Genomic DNA, 24,112 nt, shown 5'->3' with positions numbered 1-24,112 from the left:
GTTCAAAAAAGATAATAATAAGCGGAAACGTATTTCGCATGACGCGCATCCCATTCTATCTCTTCCTTCCATGTGCCACTATCAAAGGACGCCATTTCTTTTAATTTTTTTAATACTTATTTTTCAGTTTTACATAGGATTCAAGTCGTTGACTTGATGACCGTGTTTTTACATTTAACTACCTCTAAATCCACTTAAATATGATTTAAGTAATCAATTTTAGATTTAGAAATCAGAACTATAACATTAAGCTAATTTGTTAAAATGAACTGCTACTTGAGCAATCTTCATTATGTGTGTAACACGGACGCCATGTTGGAGGAGTTATATTTTACATCATCCAACATGGCCCCATGTCTTTAGTTATTTCATTCGCTTGGTAATGATTGCATATCAAGAGTAATTTCAGCAGTAGCAACAAGTATATAGGTGAGATCATACAGTCGACCATCATGTACTACAAGTTTATCGTAACACTCGTAATCCAATAACGCACGCAATCGCAATATAGTAGGCTCTTGTGGACGTCATTCAAGACGTTTCCATTGCATTCCGTAGGGGCGTGCCCTTCTTTCCTGTCATTGTCATAGAAACAGTTTGATTGACGTCCACCAGGGCATACTTTGCCTCGACGACGATAACTCGCGTGGTATTGGATGGTACTTTGTCTAATAACGAAAAATCAAGTCATACGGCAAAACTCTTGTAACTTGACTCGTTGCAAGTTACACAGCAAACGCTGGTCGTACTACTACTCCGCGCGCAACAGATTTTCTTTGCGCGCTTCACAATACAAAACCCGTATTTACTTTTCGCAACGAAAAACGTTGCGCTTGGTACATAAACCCTAAATCAATGAGTGTAATCACTATCTTTAGCTTGCGTTCCTTTTGCTCTCCGCCAAAAAAAGAGGAAGTCCCACAGCTTTGTGATTGGTTCATGAAAAAATACCAACCAACCAATCAGAATAAACCGGAATTACCATTTCCCAGAACACCTCGCTTCTTAGCGGAGTCCATAAGGACCGCAGGCTCAGCAGACAATAAGTAGATGATAAAGCTAGCACAAACAAACTGATAAAATTGAGAACCGATAAAACGAAAACTAAAATCTGATGGATGGATCGAAAGGAGCTTTTAAAATTTGTCGTTATATCACAAGTCTGAGAATAAGATCAAAGAGAACAACTGTACTTCATAGGTTCGTATTCTTGGTATTTTTTTGGTTCAATTTTGTTGTTAATATAAATAACTGTTTGAATATATCTAAAACGAAGTAGCTGTGAATAATAGAACGGATCGATGTACAGTAGACAAACACGATTTTAAAACTGCGAGTTAATAAAACATGAACTTTGACGATTTTTTTTTTGGAAAACACTTAAGATGATCGACTGGGCAGAAAGTTTGAGATTCAAAAATCAGGAGAATTCAATCGTGGTTATAAATGATTACGGATCTTGTATTTCCTGATAATATTTTCAGCTATTTAAGCGACAAGTCATACAGTTTGTTGGCAACCCGTAAAATTAAATCTTTGCCTTGAAAACATTTTCCCCTTCAAAATGGTTGTTCTATGATAACGATACTAAGGAGAGACGAAATACTGACCTAATCTCATTAGAGAATGCACACTAAATGAATAAAAGCCAGATAAGCTTTCAATTTGTGAACGTCTGTTTGATTCAAGCAACAAGACTTCAAACTCTTTATGTTTCCATACATAGGTAACAGTGCACGAGTTACCTAGGTTACAGAAACATGAAGAGTAGCATTGTGCTGGAGGAAGAGGGGGAGGGGAGAAAGGCGTCAAGATGACGTCACGTCAACTAACATCATGGACAAAATGTTATATAGACTATGACGTCATTAAATACCCGGGGAAATTGCCCTCCCGATGAAGCCGGAGACTTGGTGTCTAGGCCGTATTATGTATTAGTATGTTTGAAAAAACTGACGTAAAAATATTTAAGTTTCTTAAAAAAATGCAATTAAAATAAAAGGAATAAAAGGTCGACCTACAAACAAGAATGACTCTATCTACAAGGCCTTGAATTTCTATCTTGATGGAATGATTAGATTTTAGCTCAAAATGTCCTTACATAATAAGCAGGCAAAATCAAGTGCCTTCTTCGCGTACATGCACTGAATATGTTGAACCGCTGGAAGGCAAGGTATTAGGATTGCAGGCTCACACGTCCTCAGGGGCTGGTTTTTTACTGGAAAAAAATAAAACAATCAAATTAGAAGAATTCGGGATGGTACTGGGATGGTGGACGGGGGTGTTGTAGCTGTTGTATTGTTGTTGTCGAACAGTCATATGTTAACAACAAATAACATCATTATAGTGCCCTGGGCTCTGGAGGTAGCCGTGCCCTGACTTTGACCAGCCCAGTGTTTGTTTGCGAATGTCGATAAAATGTGAAGTTTTTTTTTTGAAATTTCTAATTAACTTAGATGAACTTCGATAAAACCACTACATGCTCTAACTGACAGAAATACTGATATCAAAGGGTGAGTTATTATTATTATTATTATTATTAGTATATGTAATAGGACTCCATGCTGTCCAATTAAGAAATAATTGGACGAGGAAAATTCTGAGGACTGCCAAAATTGGACAAGGCCGTAGGTCGAGTCCAATTTGGCAGTCAGAGGAATTTTTCGAGTCTAATCATTTCTTGATTGGGGAGCATGAAATCCCATTACCTATTAATTATATGGCTGCCTAATTAATCCCATATCAACAAGACCTGTCCAATTATTTTTGGCCTACGGCCTCTTCCAATTTTGTCAGTCCTCGGAATTTTCCTCATCCAATTATGTCTTAATTGGACAGCATGGAGTCCTATTACATATACTAATTGGACAGTTACCTATATGGGATTAATGAGAAGCTGTGTAATTATTATAATTATTATTGTTATTATTGCCTGTCTACCTAATGTCTGTTGTAGTAGCCCTGTAAAGTTATTTGTTGATTAACTAAAATAAAAACTTCTAAAACAGTAAGGGATTTCGTATCAAAGTATGCTACCTACTTACCTTGTATCTACTTCTAACCACTGTATTTCAGTACTAACATTACCTAACCTTTATGCCTGTCATGTTTAACCTGTGTACTGCTTGGTTGATACCACATGAGAAGAGATCTACTAAAGTTAGTATCACTTATGTTTAGCAAGTTAGTATGGGACAAAAGAACTACCGATATGTGATGATGATGGTGATGATTGTTTTACTGTGATGGTGATGATGATGATGATGATGATTGTTTTACTGTGATGGCAATTTTAAGGCACCTTCCTATGCTTTCAGTTCGACCCTGTTGATCTGTGCCACTGCTGTAATTTGTAGTGGTGATTAGCGATGACAAGAAGAAGAAGTGATGGTGATGGTAGTAGCTGTGTTTATGATGATGATGATGGTACTGTGGTGGTAATGATGATAAGATGTTGTTTACATACCTCAGTTTTTCCATTTCTGCAGAATCTTTTTTAGACTTTCCATCTGGAGAATCTACAACAAACATAGAATATTCTATTAGTTTTGTAGAAATGCTCCATCCAGGATTTTCGTTTTTTTTTTTTTTTTTTTGAGGGGGGTTGCACCTTTCACCTTTTGCTTAAAAACTCAAACACCAATAAAGCAGTAGATATCAGCTTACCCCTGCACCCTTCCCTAAGAGCTGCCCCTGCTTGGGACAAGAGAAAAGGTTCCAAATAAGATATCTAGGAATGCAAGTCTATAGGACTTGGGCTCAGGTTTGAAATAACAGGCAATTTGAAATATCTGGATTTTGAGATAACAAGACTCTACTGTAGTAGAATTTTTGCTTACATTTGCCACCACGACAAGCCCGTTGACAACAGAAGATAAGACCACAGCTGTTGAAGAAGCAACAGAACAAGTCGATAGTGATGAGGACAATGAGAAGGATAGCAATGACGATTCCTGCGATGGTTCCCTTGCTTAATCCACCTTTTCTTTCACCAGCTACTGGTCCTCCTGCAACACAACATAATCAGTAATAAGAACCAGGATATTATTGTAGTCGATTATACCTTCAGTTTTGAGGGCTTTTATCAGGTTCAATAGATCTAATCCCATTTTCTTATTTCAAACAATGTGTCATTTTCTTGAGTATTATTTCTATGTTTAATGGCTAAGCATCAGAAGATACATGAATATGGATATACATCTCAAACAAAGAATGTTATTGTCGAGAGAATGTCACATGGTTTGAGATAGGAAAATATTATGAATAGGTGGATCAGGTCAATACTATGAGAAGCAAGATTGTACATTTTATTTTGCTGCACTGAGAGTTGCAAAGGTAATGTTAATTTGTATTACCACCACACATTTAACAAATAGGAATTGACTACCAATAGCCCAATCACAGTTCCCTGTGCCATCTCGAAAGGTAGCCGTGCCTTTGCATCGAAGCTGAGACGAACGGTGAGCATGTAATGATAGAGACCTTTTTTTAACACCTTGGACAATTATTCGCATCCCTCTATCATTGCAAGCTCACCGTTCGTCTCGCTTCGATGCAAAGGCACGGCTACCTTTCAAGATAGCCCAGGGAACTATTTGTCAATCAAATATATGTACATAAAAGTACATGGGAGCAATTTCTTTGATAGATGTCAGTCTATTGCCTATTGCCCTATCACGACTTTTTATTACACAGATAATACATTTATCATTTTAAGTTCACATATTATGAAGGATTGGCCGAATGTTCTTAGCCAATCAGAAGTGGAATAGTGAGTTAAATGTATACTTCTAATGATAACAGTTGGCAAATTTTCAACATTACCTTGATAAAATCACTATCCCCACTCTGATCTGTGAATTTTTTTTAAAACTCTATTTTCATTGCAGGATGAGGAGAAAACTTTTCCATATTAAAATGCACCCTTCTTCTTCACTAAGGTTGAGCTTTCCTTATACTTATACATATTATTATGATTAAATAGTGATTAAAGTATCTCTCAATTTAAAGAAACTGTAGATCTGCTCAATGATTAAGAGTAGTGCACTGTGCTGTGATGTGGTTTGGTGTCTTATAGTGTAGTGTAGGAAGTGCTAGCTAGTTGGTGTTGTCTGGTATGGGTAATGACAGTGTAACAATAATTTAATGCAGTATAGTTTGTCAGAGTAAAAAGTGGTGTGGTGTGGTTTTTGGAATGGTTTGTTATGTGGTTTGTGGTATGATTTATGGCTTTGTTTGTGGTGTGGTAGGGTTTGTGGTGTGGTAGGGTTTGTGGTGTGGTAGGGTTTGTGGTGTGGTAGGGTTTGTGGTGTGGTATGGTTTGTGGTGTGGTAAGGTTTGTGGTGTGGTATGGTTTGTGATGTGGTATGGATTGTGATGTGGTATGGATTGTGGTGTGGTATGGTTTGTAGTGTGGTGTGGTATGGTTTGTGGTGTGGTATGGTTTGTGGTGTGGTATGGTTTGTGGTGTGGTGGAATGTAGTGCGGTATGGTTTGTAGTGTGGTGTGGTATGGTTTGTGGTGTGGTATGGTTTGTGGTGTGGTGGAATGTAGTGTGGTATGGTTTAATAATTTCACTTTATTATTTATCCATTTTGTCCTTCAATAGGTAATAATAGTGTTTATAATCTTAAATACCCACCATCTATTTAAAACTTGTTTGGTGAATCAATATTAATTAATGCAAGATATATAAAATGTTGAAATTGAGGACAACTAAAGAAGTCTTTTTAAATTTCTTCAGTTAATTTATATAGTTAAATAAGTGGTTTTATGCATGGTCAACAAAGATAAAGACTTGCCTTGAGTTCCTTTATTTTCTGGAAGGATGGAAGTCAGAAAAACTAGAGTTAATATAAATTTTACTACAATGCTGAGGAAAGTGATGAATGGATGATCCAATAGATTCCTTTTGTAAAAAAATGAAGGTTGACGATAATGAATGCAAGTATGCATACAAATAATATGCAAATACAATGATATGCAAGGTGCATATCAACTAGAATTTTAAAAAATGGAGATTGAAATGAGATGCATCCTGTGATAAGAGAATGAAATGTAGACATGGATCATGAATGCAAGAATGCATACAAGCAATATGCAAAATACATACAAATATTATAAAATATGCAAATAAATGGAACTTTAAAAAATGAAGAATATAATGTGATACATCCTGTGAAAAGAAAATGAAATGTAGACATCTGGATCATGATGTAAGTATTGCATACAAACAATGTGCAAAATACATACAAATATTATGCAAGATGCAAATGGACTTAAAAAGTGGAGAATGAAATGAGATGCATCCTGTGATAAGAGAACGAATTGTATTCATCTGGATAATGATACAAGTATTGCTTACAAACAATATCTGTATATCATTGATTCAAAAAATGCATGATTATGGGAGGCATGGGTGGCAATAGCAGTGAGAGTACGCGCCTCTCACCAAGGTGACCTTGTGTTTGTCATATGTGAGTAGTGTTGCTTGTTGGTTCTCTCCTGTGCATTGAGGGTTTTTCTCCAGGTTCTCCAGTTTGGGTGGCATAGTGCTTTACTGCTCGCCTCTCGCTGATGTGGTCTGGGATTATATGTGAGTTTGTTTGATATGTTGTTTTCTCCCTTGCCACGGGGATTTTTCTCCAAGTTCTCTGGTTTCCTTCCTCCGCAAAAATCAACATGTGATTTGATTGTCATATGTTGTAAATAGAGAATAAAGTGGTAGTCAGAAGGGCCCTGTAACATGGGGAGTGGTGGTTGTAAAATATAAGTTTGAGCCCTGGCAGTGGAAGAGCCACTCTGTGGAAACCACTGTTAATTCCCATTATTATTATCGATTAATTTATTTGATTACTGTAAAAGAATGAGATAATGTAACCAGATTCAGAACGAATGAATGAAAGAGAATTTTAGGGGAAAACAGTGAAATGTCTGTATTATTAAATGCAAGTATGCATGGAAAAAAATAAGTGAACGAGCCAAAAAATGGCCAAAAACATCCCTGGTGTTGAGCAACGACCATGAAAAATTGATGACAAAGAAAGCAAAGATAGCTTACATAACAAATGCAATGTAAAAAATGGATGTTTTGATGTAATGAATAAAGAATGAGAAAAGCAAAACAAATTGAGTGTTGCTGATTGCTTTAAGTTTAGTTTAACATAAAATGAATGATTAACAAGGAATTCGTTTAGAAATTAATTTTAGTTTCGAATATGAAAGTTAGTTGTTACGAGTTTATGAACGAATGACATTCCTTAAGTGTATTTCACTTCAAAATGTAAAATGTCAAAAGCATGTGACAAAAGTGGCAGCCAGCATGATTAGCCAATGTTTTAAAAGTTACTTAACAAAAAGTATGTTTGATACTCCAAAGTATACCCTGCTAACGAAGTCTCTATCTCAATGACACATCAATTAGATGGGTATCCATAACAGTTATTAAGTGGAATACACTTACGAGATATGCCATCAGGAAGGGTAGGCATTGCAGCAACAGTTTCAGGCAGTTTAGTAGAAAAAGAAGTAGAAGTAGAAGTAGGAAGAGTATCGGCAACAGTTTCAGGCAGTTTAGGAGAGAAAGTTGTAGAAGTAGTATCTAGGTCAGACAAGCAGATTAGATTGAAAAAACCCTCTGAATTATAAATAGCATTGATAGATATATAGATTTTTCTTTTAAATTAGGCATTTTTGAAAGATATTATAGCTTACTAAAAAGAATATTTTGAACCTTTTATGTCATAAAATGCCAGTTTTAGAAATGTTGGTACAGAACAAAAATATTAATGAAAGTAAACTTAATACTGTGAGAGTAAAAGATAGTTGCATTTTTATCTAACTCATTATGCTGTATTTCTTTAGAATTAGAGGCAAGGGAGCAAGCAAGTCTGGGTCTAATGTTACGTTTCTGGCTGTTACTCCTCTTTCGACCCCATTTTGATTGTTTATGTGCTTTGTCACACTATTGATACACTAATCATAAGGTGAAAAACCATGTAAAAATTCAAAATGGTGTTGAAAGATGAAAAACAGTCAGAAATATAACAAGACCCAGCATAACATGCTCTCTTGTTGGAATGTGTTAAAAAGAAAAAGACTAGAAAAGTAAAAAGTTCGAAAACCACAAGTAGATTATGAGAAATCAAGCAGAAATGAAAATTCACCTCTAAAATGATTAAGAATATTAGCAAAGCAAAAAGAAATAGAATCAAAGAAATAGTATCAAAACCTCAGACAAAATATCAACTGTTTTAGCCATGCTTAAATTATTATCATCTATTGTTGGTAAGTTTATGTTTAAATCAAATTTTTATACTTTAATTTTTATAACCACTTAGTTGTTTATGAATGATTTGATGATTATTTTTTAAATCAAATTTAGATTTATTTACATGCTAATACTGCAGTTGGATTTAGTATCTTGCAAGCTAGTACATGCTTATTGCCTCTTGTATAAAAGTATTATTAATTCATTATAAAGCGTAAGTACAGAATAATAAAAAAATGTTTAAAAAAGCCATTGTTTTCCCATCAAATATTAAGCAATTATTATAGTTGCATAAATAACTATAGACCTTCTCAGCTTGAGCATAAAGTTTCATTTCAAACCATATGTCATTCCCTTGAGTATTATTACTTGTCTTTATACCAGAAATTTATGAGTAAATAGCTAATGTGTGACATGATTTAAAATGATAAAACCTTATGCTCAAGATGAGGACTATTAAACCCAAGAAGTGCCCTTCCATTGTATAAATAAGTATGTACCCCTAACGGTACCCCACCAACCCTACCACTCCCTTCCCCACCCAACCCCTTAAACTTTGAATATGACACCACCATGCAGTACCTACTGATACCTATTACAGCAAGCTAGCGTGTATAGTGTTAGACAATATTATGACAAGCATTGCACACTTACTGCTGTATGGTGCTCCCAGCAAGACCTACTGATACCTATTACAGCAAGCTAGCGTGCATAGTATTAGACAACATTATGACAAGCACCGCACACTTATTGCTGTATGGCCCCGCCCAGCAAGACCTACTGATACCTATTACAGCAAGCTAGTGTGTATAGTATTAGACAATATTGTGACAAGCATCGCACACTTACTGCTGGATGACGCCCCCAGCAAGACCTACTGATACCTATTACAGCAAGCTAGCGTGTATAGTATTAGACAATATTATGACAAGCACCGCACACTTACTGCTGTATGGCGCCCCCCAGCAAGACCTACTGATACCTATTACAGCAAGCTAGCGTGCATAGTATTAAACAATATTATGACAAGCACCGCACACTTACTGCTGTATGGCGCCCCCCAGCAAGACCTACTGATACCTATTACAGCAAGCTAGTGTGTATAGTATTAGACAATATTATGACAAGCACCGCACACTTACTGCTGGATGACGCCCCCCAGCAAGACCTACTGATACCTATTACAGCAAGCTAGCGTGCATAGTATTAGACAATATTATGACAAGCACTGCACACTTACTGCTGGATGACGCCCCCCAGCAAGACCTACTGATACCTATTACAGCAAGCTAGCGTGCATAGTATTAGACAATATTATGACAAGCACCGCACACTTATTGCTGTATGGCGCCCCCCAGCAAGACCTACTGATACCTATTACAGCAAGCTAGCGTGCATAGTATTAGACAATATTATGACAGCACCGCACACTTACTGCTGTATGGCGCCCCCCAGCAAGACCTACTGATACCTATTACAGCAAGCTAGCGTGTATAGTATTAAACAATATTATGACAAGCACCGCACACTTACTGCTGGATGACGCCCCCAGCAAGACCTACTGATACCTATTACAGCAGGCTAGCGTGTATAGTATTAGACAATATTATGACAAGCACCACACACTTACTGCTGTATGGCCCCGCCCAGCAAGACCTACTGATACCTATTACAGCAAGCTAGCGTGTATAGTATTAGACAATATTATGACAAGCACCGCACACTTACTGCTGTATGGCGCCCCCCAGCAAGACCTACTGATACCTATTACAGCAAGCTAGCGTGCATAGTATTAGACAATATTATGACAAGCACCACACACTTACTGCTGTATGGCGCCCCCCAGCAAGACCTACTGATACCTATTACAGCAAGCTAGTGTGTATAGTATTAGACAATATTATGACAAGCATCGCACACTTACTGCTGGATGATGCCCCCCAGCAAGACCTACTGATACCTATTACAGTAAGCTAGTGTGCATAGTATTAAACAATATTATGACAAGCACCGCACACTCACTGCTGGATGACGCTGTGGAGATTATAGTGTGTGCGTTTGCTGTTTTTCCATGTAAGATAACAAGAAGTGTCTAACACACATTAGTCACTTGTACTCTTAAAAAACTGTCTACAAACTTCCGCAAATAACATTCAACACATAGAAGAATTGCCAATAAGTTGAATATCAACAGGGCAACAGCATTAAATACTGGCTTATTGGTTATGAATAATGGCAACATAAACAGCTTATTGTTAGTATTATTTAGTATCATGTAATATTTTGACACTTTGTTATCTCAAGATTGCTGTCGCAAAGCAGTTATATATTATTAAAATTATATATACATATATATTATCGTTATGATTATATTCCCTTTTTATCTTATCACTATAAATATAAAATTACTTCATCTTATTTTTATCTATATCATATTTATCTCATTATCTTATTATTATATAATTGATAATAAATAATACATTAGTTCTTAATAATAGCATGAGTGTTTGTTATTAAGCTTTTATTAAATTATTATTACACTCATAAGGAGGAAAATAGGAAAGTTAAGCAACACAAAACAAGAAGGACATGTATTCAATACAACAGTTGTACCCAGTTGTATGAAGCCTGGATAGCACTATCCAACGTATAAATCTTATCTAGTGAATACATTTATTGGATAACAGTGTTGACTTGTCCACTGGATAAAGATTTATCCTTTGGAAAGCACTATGTGCCCTTCGTACAACCGGGCCCAGAGAGTCACAGAAAAGACATAGAAGAAACACATCATGAAACATAATAAGTGCAGGCAATACCACAGACATTTTCCAAGGGTGCAAACATAATGCCTTGTGATCTAGTTTTGGTACATTATTGTGTTGCTGTACCCAAGCTTAATCTTGTTTGTCAAACTTAGAAAACATCTAAAATGGAGACATTTGACCAAAGAATGTGTTTGTAGAGAATGCATAATATAACACAAGAAAATAACATGATCACAGATTGTACTTTAGAAAAAGAATGTCTTACTGGATAATGCCAAATTAATTGACTATGCAGCATTAAGTAGACAAAAAGAAATTGTTGTATTGATTTCCATTTCAAACCATGTGCCATCTCTTAAGTGTTATTTCTTTCTTTATCAGTAATGCTTGCAAAGATGAACAGATATCCATTACCGTGTGGGAATGAATAACCCATGGTCTGAAATGTATAGCAGCACAAAACAAACGGTAACCTTACAACATAACCTTTCTGTACCAATTAAACGACATTAAAAACATACCTTTGTGATCATCAACATTCACGACTCTCATATCAGACTTGCCATTTCCAGCTTTGCTAACACCGTACACTCTTATTTCATATTTGCCCTTCTTCAAGCCCTTAATATCATACTCTAGCTTCTGGAGTAACTCAGACTTTTCCCACTCCGTCTGGTTGAACTCCTTTCTGACTCTCCATTCTACATGATAGCCAAGGTTCTCGTCAAAGCCATTGTCCTGTGGTGCTTTCCATGTCACTTTGATATCTGGACCAAATACTGTCAAGTCAGCTTTGGTTCTTTTACCACCAATGGTGCTGATTAGAGGTGGGCCTGGTTTGCCTGTGAACAACCAGAAATTATTTTTTGAACTTAACCACCCTGAGCGATAATTAACTTCAATTTATCAGATATTCTGATGATGATAATATCAATAGTCTTTATACAGTGCGACTACTATAATAGGGGCCACTTAGACAGTGAGAACAAATCAAATTGTATAATGAAAACAATACATTTCGACTTTGGGTATTGGATCTAATCCGAAAACAGCGAAAAACAATAGCCTTTCAACATCTTTTTTTTCCAAAAGAAAATGACAATGGCTATCTAGTTGTTTACGTGTAACACCAGGGTCAAATTACAATTCTCGTGCAGTCTAGGTTTCTGATTGGCTCCACTACCCCAAAGTTGGAGGAATGCATTGTTTTTATTTTACATTTTAATTGGTTCTCTTGTCTAACTGGTTTAAGTGGCCCCAGTTACAGTAGTTGCACTCCAACACCTCAGATGGAACTTACAATACTTGTTGGTGGTAAAGGTGAAGACTTCTGGTGCGCCAGCACCAACAATATTTCTTGCACTTAATTCAACTTTATAGGTGGTTTCTGGCTTGAAGACGTATTCAATCTTGTGCATAAGGTTTTTCCAAATCACATTTTTTGAGGGGAATTTGGTGGTGCTGTTATGGACTGTGATGACGTAATTCAAGACTTGCATTCCACCATTATCAACAGGTGGTTCCCATGAGATCAGAGCTGACTTGCAGGTTTTTTTGACTTTCACATTGATTGGTTTACCAGGAACAACTAAAAAATGCAGAGTAATTGTATCAATACCGGAGAAACAGGATATTCACTTAATGATAGCGATGATGGCTGTGTTTATGGTGATGCTGATGATGGTAACCATAATGATGATAGTTATAATAATAATGATGATGATAATAATAATAGTTTATAGAGGCAATGAAAATGTTGAGAGCTGACAATGATGATAATAATAACGATGGTAGTAAAAATGTTTATAATGATGATGTTGAAAATGATGGTGATGAAAATGATGGTGGTGATAACTCCATGAAATATTGATGATGGTAATCAGGATGATACTGAACATGTTTACAAGGATTAAAATAATGGACGACAAGTTGCTGGTCATGATGAACAGCCAAATTAGTTTTAGCTTGGTCATACCTCACTTCTAGCTTAGCATTTCTGGTCAAAATGACCAGCAAGGCAAAGCTTTGACAGGACAATTCCAATAGTCTCCTTCACGGTTCCCTGCACCATCTTGAAAGGTAGTCAGGCCTTTACATCAAAGTGAGACGAATGGTGAGCTTGCAATGATAGAGACCTGTGAATCATTGTCCAAGGTGTTTAAAAAGGTCTCTATCATTGCAAGCGGAACGTTGGTGTCGCTTAAAGCAAAGGCCCAGCTACCTTTCAAGATGGCGCCATCTTGCATGCCATCCCCTTGCATGGCGCAGGGAACCGTGAAGGGGACTATTCTGGCCGATGTCTGGCCGTTATTTTGAGCCTTGTGGTTATGATGATAGATAGATAGATAACTATATTTATTCACGCTTCAAGAGAAATTACATTATATCACTAATTAATTAAAATTATATCAAAGAATAAACTAAGCTTACTAGACTAAACTACTCTACACTCACTACACTGAACTAAACTATATATATATATATATTTACAGTTATGAAAATAAAATGTATTACTCAAGGCAAAATAAAACCTACTTTACAAGGACGCTGTGCTTTAAAATAATAGAAAAATGATAGTGATGATGAAGTTAAGATGGTGATATTGTCATTACCTGCTTCTTTAAGTTTCACTGTATGGGAAGCTGAGCCATGATTATTTTTTGCATCGCAAACATAGTCTCCAAAATCTTTTAAATTAGTTGTTGTTACGTACAATGAAGCTACTATTGTTCCGTTAGCTAGCGACACACCATTCTTAGTTATTTCAACAGCTGGATCAGGAAAGCCTTCAAAGACACACTGGACAAGAACACTGTTTTTGTTGTAAAGGAAAGAGTACACTGGACTTGGAGTTCTGTTCTTATTAAGGAGTGGTTTAGCTGAAAGAAATGTTATTTCTTTTGATGAATTGAGGGAGAATTTTAACCAGCGGTTATTGAATACTGAAACAATATATCTCAGAGAAGGACGGCGTCAGGGGGACGGGTTTGGGGGGCTGAAAACAAGTGGGAGCTTATAAATAGGGGAGGGATGGCTTGGTGGTAAAACGCCTCTCACCTCTGAGGTCTGGGGGTTGGAATCGCATGTGGGCTGAGTTGGTTGGTTTTCTTTCCAAGTCTGAGGTTTTTTCTGGCCTTCCCCTTTTTCCTCCCTCCTCTCAAATCAAGCCAAACTAATATTATTCATACTGGTTAGAGCTATGGTCTAGGGTCATACATGGACTGTATAGCAGATGCCAGAGGTGCCTTTACATGCGTTCAGTATGACCCTGTTGAGCTGTGCCACTGCTATACTTTGCAGTAATGATTAGAGATGACAGTTTTCATAACTGGGAAAAAAACTAAAAGTTTGTTGGTGGTAAACTTGACAGTTATTTGTGCCAAATGTCTGGGATATAACTTATGAAAACAAGTTTGGCGCGTCACGCTTCACGGTAGATCGCAAATAGTAGTAATTTAGGTAGTAGTTTTCTTACCTATCACATTAAGTTGGAAATTTCTCGAAGCATGGACTTCTTTACCATCATAAAACAGGCCGTTCCTGGCTGTGCAGGTGTAGTTTGCAGTATCTTTAAGCCTCAAACTTTTGAACATCATGGTACTCTTACCTGGCTCTTGCTACTCATGTAATGAATAAAAGGGCTTTTTAGTGAGAAGAACTTATTGGTAGAATCATGCATATGAATCATGGGCAGATTTAGGGATTTGCTTGAGCCACACCACCCTTTTGGGTTGTGATTCATTTTTTAACTTTTTGGAAAGGATGGTGGGGGGGGGGGGGGTGGGGGTTTGAAAATTTCCCAGAATGCAGTAAATAGCCTTTTAGGCCAGTCATCATGACTGTTCACACTACTAGTGCTCAAATGTTGGTCAGTCCTTGAGGGAAAATTATTAAGCAGCATTTATCTTCAGAACTTGACTTAGGATATATCTGAATCTGATTGGTTATCAATGCACTTGTAAAAATCAATGTCTGTAAAAATCAAACATGATTGGAAATCCATGGCCACTATAAAAAAAATTGAAGATATAGAAATAGAGATAAGTTATAGTGCTTGGGAATGAGGTTATTCCGGGCAAAAGCCCTTGGAATTAAATTCGGAAAAATTAATTTCCGACCTTGCTGGGAAGGTCGTGGGTTCGTTTCCCAGCAAGGTCGGAAATTAATTTTTCCGAATTTAATTCCAAGGGCTTTCGCCCGGAATAACCTCATTCCCAAGCACTATAACTTATCTATATTTCTATATCTTCATGTATTTCATAAGTGCTACGCGGTCCACATATTCTCATCTTTATAAAAAAATTGATTTTGTTCATATTTGGGTTTAAGATAATAATCTTTCCTTTACCATATTCCAAAAACAGATCTTCTTTAGCTTGCTTCATTTTTATATGCAAACGCCTTTCTCAGGGCGCCGACAGCCAAAATTGATTTTCAAGATTTTCTCAAGATAAAAGTGAAATCATGCAAAATGAACATCAGTACATTTATTTGGGTGGTATTCCACATCTTTGGACCAAATATGAACAAAATCAATTTTTTTCAACTTAACCACGCCTAATATTTAATTTTTGCAGACACTGCCTCTTAACAGTCATCTTACTTTTTGATTAGCTAATACTTTTCCACCATTGGTCCACTCCATTGTGGGTAATGGATCTCCTTTACCAGTGCATTCGACCTCAAGTGGTTTATTCACACTTTTGAGCATTGAGTCTTCAGCAAGTGTATCCACAGATGGTTTCACTGGTGGGATAAAAATTAATATCAAGGATAATTTTGTGTCTTCGATCTCAAGTGGTTTATTCACACTTTTGAGCATTGAGTCTTCAGCAAGTGTATCCAAAGATAGTTTCACTGGTGGGATAAAAATCAATATCAAGGATAATTTTCAAAATATTATATAACATATACTATAATTATATGCACTCGATCTGTATGTAATATATAAAATGAGAGGCTGATCTATATGTGTATTTACATGTACAATAACATGTTTGCATGATGGCGTCATTGATCTCTACTACCAGACTCCCTTGCACACTTTCTTTTGTTCAGTAATTAGCACCCATGGTCTTACTATTCTCATGAGGGAATACAAATTTCAATAAGAAAGAAAATTCACGAAGCATTATGGTAATGAGAGTCAAATGAGGCCATCATGCAAACATCGTATTGGTAAGCCAGATTCAAATGGTCATAAAGCCCATATTATTATATGTTTATTATTATTATTATGAATATTGTATAATTTCAAGTTCTACTAAGAGTTTTATGATTGAAGTTAAAGTTGAATGCAAATAAATTTGATTCTGTATCTAATTTAGAAGCTTATTGCCGGTGCCAATACCTTGAGTCTGATTTTTTGTCTATTCCTAATACATTTACTAACATTATCTTTGAAGTGCGATCCTCAAAGTTTTTGCCTCGTCCACCGACTAACATTTCAATAACTGTCAATCAAAAAACTGCAAACAAATTTTAGAGGATGAAGATCAAAAATGAGTAATCCAGTACCGCTCGAAAGCTGGATTTTCATTGCTCCCTAAGTACAGTACCGCTTTTGTAAGGTTAGGTTTAGTGCTATTGTTTGGATGACCAATCTATTGTTTTTTAATCCAATCATGTAACTTGTTCTGAGCAGTATGGGCTGGCTCTCGAAAATCTCTTTCAAGACATTGCTTTTTATTGCTGTTCTTTGATTGACGGTCATTGAAATGCTAGGCGGCAAATGAGATATCAAACTTTGCAGGTCACACTTCAACATTAATGGTAGTAATGGAGTGAATGAAAATACCCAAGTTGAATGCAAATGAGATGATTCCATACCTTATTTACAAACTTCTTGCAGGTCCCATTCCCTTAAAAAAATTTTCTTTAGTCTATTATTTTATGAGAAATGCATGTTCTATCATGCTGGCCATAAGGATCACACCACCAAATTCCTTAACTTTTTTGCTAAAAATTCCCCAATTCCCCAGGATTCTCAAGTGTTATTTTCCTCACCCAACTATATTTAGCAAATAAAACAGCTTTTTCTGTGGTCTGTTCAGTAATAAAGCATACAGAAGCCTGAGCTGTATTACTGAACAGAGCATGGAAAAAGCTGTTTTATTCGTTTTATTACATAGTTACTAATTTTATTTAAGCATTGGATTTATTTACTCAAAGAGGAAGACTGTCACAGGATCTAGCAGCATTTTGCACACGCGGATGGCATCAGCACTGTGCTCCGTTCACTAATAAAGCACAGTTTTTTACCTATGAGCATACAATCCTAACTATATAATAAATTTAAAGGGTGGAGTAAAAATTTGCAATCTTACCTCCAACTTTCTCTATTGTTACAGTTGCCGAGGCTTGACCAGCAGAATTTGTTGATGTACATTTGTACTGGGCAGCATCACTCTGCCCCAGTGTCTTAATACTCATGCAATTTGCATCAACACTGTATCGAGGATTGGTCACGTCTAGTTGAACCTCATTACTTCCTTGGGTTTTGTACCACTTGAGTGTTGGCTTGGGCATACCAGTATGATTACAACAGAACTTGTAGTCATAACCTGTTATACCCTTCAGCGTACTTGGGGTAGGTGTAGAGAGGAATTTAGGCTTTTCTAGAAAAACAAAACTTAAAGATAAGAGAATAGAATAGGCATCTTATTTGGTATTGTGTGTGTGTGTGTGCGGGAAGGGGGGAGGGGAGGGGAGGATAGAAGAAGGTAAGGAGATTGTTATATGACTATGCATTTGCGAAATTGAATATGCAGGACTTTCAGAATTCAGAATAAGTCGGAGCCTGCTGCAGTTAAGCACTGTTGTTTTGCAACTCCTTGGGATATCATTGTTATTCCTTTCGTATGCTTTGAGATACTCATGAATTTTTCTAGGAGTAAAAACAAAAGAAAATGAACCCTCTGGAGGTTTGTCATGCTGCATTGGGAAAACATTGTCACACCACAAATAAGTTCTATTGGAATCCAGTGGAAGAAGAGCCACTCTGTGGAATCCACTGTTAATCCTATTATTATTTATAATTATCATTATTAAGACCAAGGACCACTCCCAAAAAAAGTGTCAAAGAGTCCAGTATTAAATACATACCTATCACAGTAACATTAATTATTTCATCTGCAGTATTTCTTCCTTCCCAGTCAATATGCACATCATATCTGCCAGCATCTGACTCTTTGACGTTAGTAATTACAACTGAACCATCTTTCTCTAAAGTCAAGCGAGGATCGCTTGCAAAGTCAATGACAACCAGATTTTTCTTCCAGACGAACGTGGAATATGGATAGGTAATAGCTCCCAGGACTATTTTTTCATTCTTACCAATATGAAGGTATTGGTATTTTTTAAGTGAACCCAAGTTGGCTAAATTGGCACAAAATATAAAACTATTAGAATTAGAATTCACATGATATTAGCCATTTCGAGATTGATTCAAAAAATGGACTTTTTTAGGGGAAAAATTATATGCCATCTTGGAAATATTGGTGAATATGATAGAGCTGGTGCAGCAGTGTTCTGACCAGAAATTTCTTTCAGCAGGTCAAAGGGCCCATCCTAAATTTAGGGGTCATTTAGAAAACTGGATGGGTCATTTCCAAAATCTTAAAACAAAGAATAATAATGTTTTTTGCCAGTAACTCTGTTGCAAATCTAAAACAATGTAAGACCGTTTTTTTTTAGTAATGATGATACAATAACTTTGGCTGGGCAGCCATACTTGAGCCTCCAATAAACAAGGTCAGTTAACATAGACTAGTCCCAGACATCTTGGCGAGTTAAATATGAGATGGCGGCTATGTTCGATTCGTGTTGTTTCATGTGGACTTTCACCTTGTTTATTGACAATATAATGCGACTTTTATTATTGAAAAAGTACTCTAAATCTTTTAAAATTATCAGGAATTATTCTTTGGATAATTCATGCACTCTTGGGGGCGCATAGAGTTAAAATTTGTGCGCGGCCTAGTAAGAACACTGGTGCAGTGGGGGGGGGGGTTCTCATCAGTTATCTTAAGACCCTGAGAGTTGGTCCATCCAAGGTTTGAACTGTGACCTTCTGCACAACAGACCGATGCTCTTACCAAATGAGCTAACTGGGTGGCGGTTTTGACACATTTTTTGATTGATAATTTACAGTGTGTTTTACCTAACTTTTGATGAGTGGGTGTTGAAGTTTTTTTAGAAGTTCTGAAGTTCAAGACATACTTTGGAAGTTTAAAACGAACTTTGTTGGCAAACTTCAAACTTACTTCCAGCTCAAATTCAGTTATTTGATAACATGGGGGTTTTCTCTTTGAAGGCATCATTTGATGATTAGTAGGCAAAGCACTCTTGCTTTGTGAAACAACTCGTCACTAATAAGTGGGGGAAGTAGGTTTGAAGTTCCTCAACAAACTTTGTTGGGAACTTCTAAAGTACGACTTCAACTACTGAACTTCCAAACCAATTTCGGAACCCACTCATGGAAAAAATATGTGAAATGCTCTGAAATATGTACATAGGGATAAAAGGATTATAAGTTACTTACGTCTTACTTGGACGACAAGACTTGCTTTACTCTTACTTCCTGTACATTCATATGTTCCTCCTATAGTAACTGGCGATCCTTTAGGAAATATCAGGGTGCAGGTCTTCTCATTTGGACTCCGGGTCTCTATGAGAACACCAGGGTTGGCTTTGACATCAGCTCTTGATGCAACAACATCTATTTTTGTCCTCTTATCTCCATCGACTTTAAACCATCCAACAAATGTTTCATTTTGTACAGTGCAAAATGCATTAAGATCAGCGGAAGGAACATATAGTTCAGAATTAAAAGGAACTACGACTTCACCACCTGAAAAATTAAAAAATTGTTTTTTTATCTTTTGTTCGTAGAACAGTTGGTGGTACATTTACAAGGACACTTTTTCATATAGCAATTCATAAAGGCATAACATTTGATGGTTCACTTCATGCAAACATTATGAGCAGTGTATCCATATATGAATGGCCATCCTAAGCCACAGTACTAAAATGTATTAAAACCACAATATCACTTATAGTTATTAGTGCAATCAACTTCTAGAATATCATTAATATTGCAAAGCGTAAAATTACAGAGGGTGGGTCATGTTGATTAAAATGGAATTATTGAAGTCAGACAAAGAATACTATGTCAATAATGAGATGGTATAACCTTTGATACTGTCATAAAGCAAAAAAACATACACCTCAATTCATATTTCATTTTAGTCAAAACAAGTAATTTTTTGGGGATTTCCAAATTTATAAATTTTTTGTCAATGCCAATTGATGGGTTGCAAGCATTTCAAAGAAAGTTAAAAGACAAAAGCATGGCGGCTATGAATTGTGGTACCGTTAACAATGGACACTAATGAGAAATATTTTGTTAAATGGCACCAACGCTCTCCCGAGAGGCCGCGATGAGGTAACATGCAATCGAAGAATACCATTATCAATATTATTATTTAATATAAAGTTACTGTTACTGAGAAAATATAAATTTGTTTATGTTTTTCAAATTTGTTGGAGACCTCAACTTCACCAGCAGCTGAAAATTATTCTGCATTGATGACAAATTTACATATCTACAAATCTACAATATTCACTATTAGGCATAAGGCCATTTATGTAACTTTTCAGTGTAATAACCTATATTTTATATTAACTTTGTAGATACAGGAAAAAAAATTTAAATAAAAATCTATATGATTCTGAATTAGAATCTGCAAGATCTTAGACGACAACAGGGAGGAGCTCTCTGGTGAAAATAGTTTGTCATGATCTGAACAGCACATTTTAGGGACATCAAATTTTGATAGAGCAACCATTTTTTAAACCTCTGATCATTTTTTACTTAAAATTTCTATAAACAGATAAGTGTTTACTTTATAAAAACTGATATTATCGTAAAGATACGTCAGAATTATTGTATTATTTTAAATCCAAGCTAAACTTCTAACAAAAAAGCTCGTGTTCTTGATAATTCACCGTAACGATTTTATTGTTAAAGGGGTCTCTAGGGAATAAAAACACATGGAATTCTATTCAAATTTCAAGAGATTATTTTCGCTCGTATTACGAAAATGAAAATGCATTGAAAATTGATAAGTCTTGCATTAAAAGCGCTCCAGTTACTGTCAATATGTATAAGCCTAAGCTTAGTTATAAAATTGTTTTGGAAATCTATAGCTTTTTTCATTTTTTTTTCGCTTAAAATCCTTCACTTGTGTGACGAACCTAGTGCAGTTTCCGTAAATAATTTCAGTTCAGAAAATACTCTTAACCGAGGAAAGGAAGCAGCTTTTCTGTCTCAAAGATTATACCTTTGCAAGAGCAAACAAAATAGAGAACACTCTATTTAAATACATTTGCAAACCTACTATGAGATTTATTTGAATAAGTCGTTTGAACACTGAATTTTGGCGCCCAAGCGACGTTCAAAACAAAAGGAAAAGTTGACCCGAAAATTCAACTCCATGCAGAGGATGCTCAGCGAGATATGCTTCGCCCTTCGAAATGTTCCTGCAAGGGGATTTTTATTTTCGAGTTGATCACTTGAAAAGTGTTTTAGCTTGCGAATGATATTACAGTCTTTTTGAGCCGATCGCGTGTTTTTCGTCTCGTCGACCTGACCAAAGAGTCCAAAGTGTGAAAATTTAGAAATGTTAGACAGCTTTTCTAAGGCGCTAAAAAGTAAAACCCAGGCATCAAGCTGAGAGAACCGAACACAAAAATTTTTTGAACATAAACTATATTATCCGAAGACATCGAGATTTCGAGCAAAAGGATTACGGAACGGACAATATTCGAGTTAGAAGGTGTGGTGATTAACTTTGATCGGTTTAACCTTAGAAAAATGCTGCTTCATTCCCTCTTCTCCCAGGATCTTGCAAAACAACACCCGTCACTTCATTTACTAAAGACGCCATTGGAAATATCGAGAACCTGTGACTTATTTATACCTCTAAAGTGAAGGCCTGTGCTCCTAAAATATCCCCAATTGTTTGGGATTGAAAATACTGCGAATTTGGGGACGCTGTATGCAAAGAGCTTTACCTGATTGAAGAGCAACGGTTGCTAGAACTATGAATACCAAGGCTGTTAACTTGGCCATGGTTTGCGAGCCCTTTTTCCACCGAGAACTTGCTTAGAACCAACTCCGTCAAGAGAATAAGAATTGAAGGCCGAGGTGGGACTGAAATAAGTCAACTTTGGCCAAACAAACTTCTCAATCAGGCTAAATATTTGACAAAGCGTCGTCGAGAATGGTTCTAGACTTGTTTGATGACCCATGCGCGAGGGAGTTCTAGGCGCATGCATAACATTACCATAATTTAGACTATTTAGCATTATAAGACCTTTGTCTAATGGTTATTAATTCACAGACCCATGGGGGTTAGAGGGACTTGTCATTTATGCGGGTTGAAGAAATACTACGTTTATTAGTATTAATTGTGTCTCGTTTGTTATGTTTGTTTTCATGATGAACAATACCAAACAATATGGAAGAATTTAGCGCAAAAATAAGCCGTGCGCGCTTATTTACAGTACAGTCTTCGCATCCCGGCCACAATGCTTGGGGAGTTGACAGATGTTTTATACGCACCGAGAGAAAGGTCCATTCCTTTTACATGTGCGCATTTAAACGCATGAATTAGGAGAAAATACGTTAAGATACCAATGTTATTCATTCAAATTCCCATCGTAATTCTCAGCTTTTGAGATATTCATTGTTGTCTCGATGGTTTGGTTTTGTTATGGAGAGAGTGACCTCTCAACGAATGAAGCCAGAGTTGACGCTTCAATGAATTTCTTATTCATTCGAATTTAAGTTAAAAAATTAAAAGCAAAGACATAAATTGATATTAACTTTTGACAACCTCATGAAAAAACTACTTCTGCGCAAACAAACCAATAACAACAAAATTTCCAGTAAAAACAAAAAGTTTTCGGTTCAATGAATTATCGTTTGTCATCTTTGGGTTTATTTATCTTTTGTTTGTCAGCTTCCACATGGCGGTTTTCGTTTTCTTGTTATTCATTTTTTTGTCACATATATATTTTAAAATTGGCTTTGACATATCTGCGGCGGCCGAAGATCAAAGTGCCTCGTACCATAGTGCAACCATGCTGTTTTGCATGTCAATTACTATTGGTTCTAACAGACTTTTTGTGTTAATTACTGATGGCCTATATACTTTCCTTTACAAGAATGTGGAAAGAAAGATAATTTGGAGACAAGCTCGATTGGATCCGCTCGATTAACTTGAGCCCCCTTTTTGTAACACTTGCCGCCGGCTGGATCAGATTTACGATCTTTCACGCTCGTCAAATCGCCCATTTTTTTTTTTCAAGTTACAAAAATATCACGGCGTCAATCCTCCAATTACGGCAAAAAAGCCGTTTCAAAAACCCAAGATAGTTCCAAGTTCTCATTATGATCTAGTAGCCGTGATGCGGTCAACATCAGACAAGAGGCTTGTCAGTCTTATCTCCTAGCAGCAACCCGAGTGGCTGTTCGTTGATAAGCCATTTCTAACTGATATTCGCTTTGTTTTAATACGGTTGTCACAGATTGATTGATTCATTTTCATATCGATATAAATTATTAGTCACGGAGCAAGAAAAAAAAAAGCAATCTATGATCGAATTTTTTCAAATATTTAAAAAACCTTTTGATAAAAAATTGCAATGTTAGTTCCATTGATATTTTCTTATTCTGCCATGCTTATAGATGTTGACTCAAAAGCCAAACAGTGGCTGATAAGCCGTGTTTTTATTCTACGTTGTTATTCCAATTTGTTTAATGGCGCATAAATGAATGAAAAACAACTCTATTTTTGGTCGGGTTATTTCCGCACAAGAGGGAAAAAATCTGATTTCTTAAATTTCTCTAAATACCGACAAAAAAGCAAAAGAATGGCCTATTTTCTACTTTAATGTGCGCGCGTCGTCAACCAGATAGATTGTTAATGCGCGTCGACCCCCCACACTTTCCAATTCTTCGTCTCCTAAAAACCGGAGATTCGTGAATTGTTAAGAGTGATTATTTTCA

The 24,112-nt window shown here is 36.3% G+C and overlaps 1 protein-coding gene across 4 annotated transcripts; it reads right to left on the bottom strand.

Annotated features, from left to right (window-relative positions):
- Positions 1-94: 94 nt before the first annotated feature.
- On the bottom strand, positions 95-22,363 carry LOC116302270 (neural cell adhesion molecule 1). 4 transcript variants are annotated; one of them, XM_089032736.1, is made up of 14 exons: positions 22,114-22,363; positions 19,580-19,888; positions 18,142-18,414; positions 17,364-17,654; positions 15,641-15,894; positions 14,513-14,654; positions 13,650-13,916; positions 12,338-12,625; positions 11,559-11,879; positions 7,463-7,600; positions 5,802-5,819; positions 3,840-4,007; positions 3,467-3,518; positions 95-2,218 (listed from the first exon to the last, which is right to left on the bottom strand). In XM_089032736.1, the coding sequence occupies exons 1-14, from the start codon at positions 22,169-22,171 to the stop codon at positions 2,191-2,193; spliced, it is 2,607 nt and encodes an 868-aa protein (XP_088888862.1). In that variant the 5' UTR covers positions 22,172-22,363; the 3' UTR covers positions 95-2,190. The 4 variants fall into 4 exon arrangements, with proteins under 4 accessions (XP_088888862.1, XP_031567368.2, XP_088888869.1 ...); XM_031711508.2 differs by having other exon boundaries at positions 15,641-15,783; XM_089032743.1 differs by lacking the exon at positions 7,463-7,600.
- Positions 22,364-24,112: the final 1,749 nt, after the last annotated feature.

The sequence above is a fragment of the Actinia tenebrosa genome, unplaced genomic scaffold, assembly GCF_029948245.1.
Source record: "Actinia tenebrosa isolate PJP-AT-01 unplaced genomic scaffold, QUT_ActTen_1.0 PGA_scaffold0__85_contigs__length_37466705, whole genome shotgun sequence".
Lineage (NCBI taxonomy): Eukaryota > Metazoa > Cnidaria > Anthozoa > Actiniaria > Actiniidae > Actinia > Actinia tenebrosa.
Note: the sequence above shows the minus strand (reverse complement) of the source record. Positions and strands in the feature narration are given on the sequence as shown.

What these genes read in the sequence shown, in the direction of transcription:
- LOC116302270 (XM_089032736.1), bottom strand. Translation starts at nt 22,171, where the DNA reads ATGGCCAAGTTAACAGCCTTGGTATTCATAGTTCTAGCAACCGTTGCT. An exon ending in AACAATAGAGAAAGTTGGAG is followed by an intron (nt 15,895 to 17,363) that starts GTAAGATTGCAA and finishes TTATCCCACCAG; the next exon opens with TGAAACTATCTTTGGATACA. An exon ending in CTTTACCACCAACAAGTATT is followed by an intron (nt 11,880 to 12,337) that starts GTAAGTTCCATC and finishes GGTTGTTCACAG; the next exon opens with GCAAACCAGGCCCACCTCTA.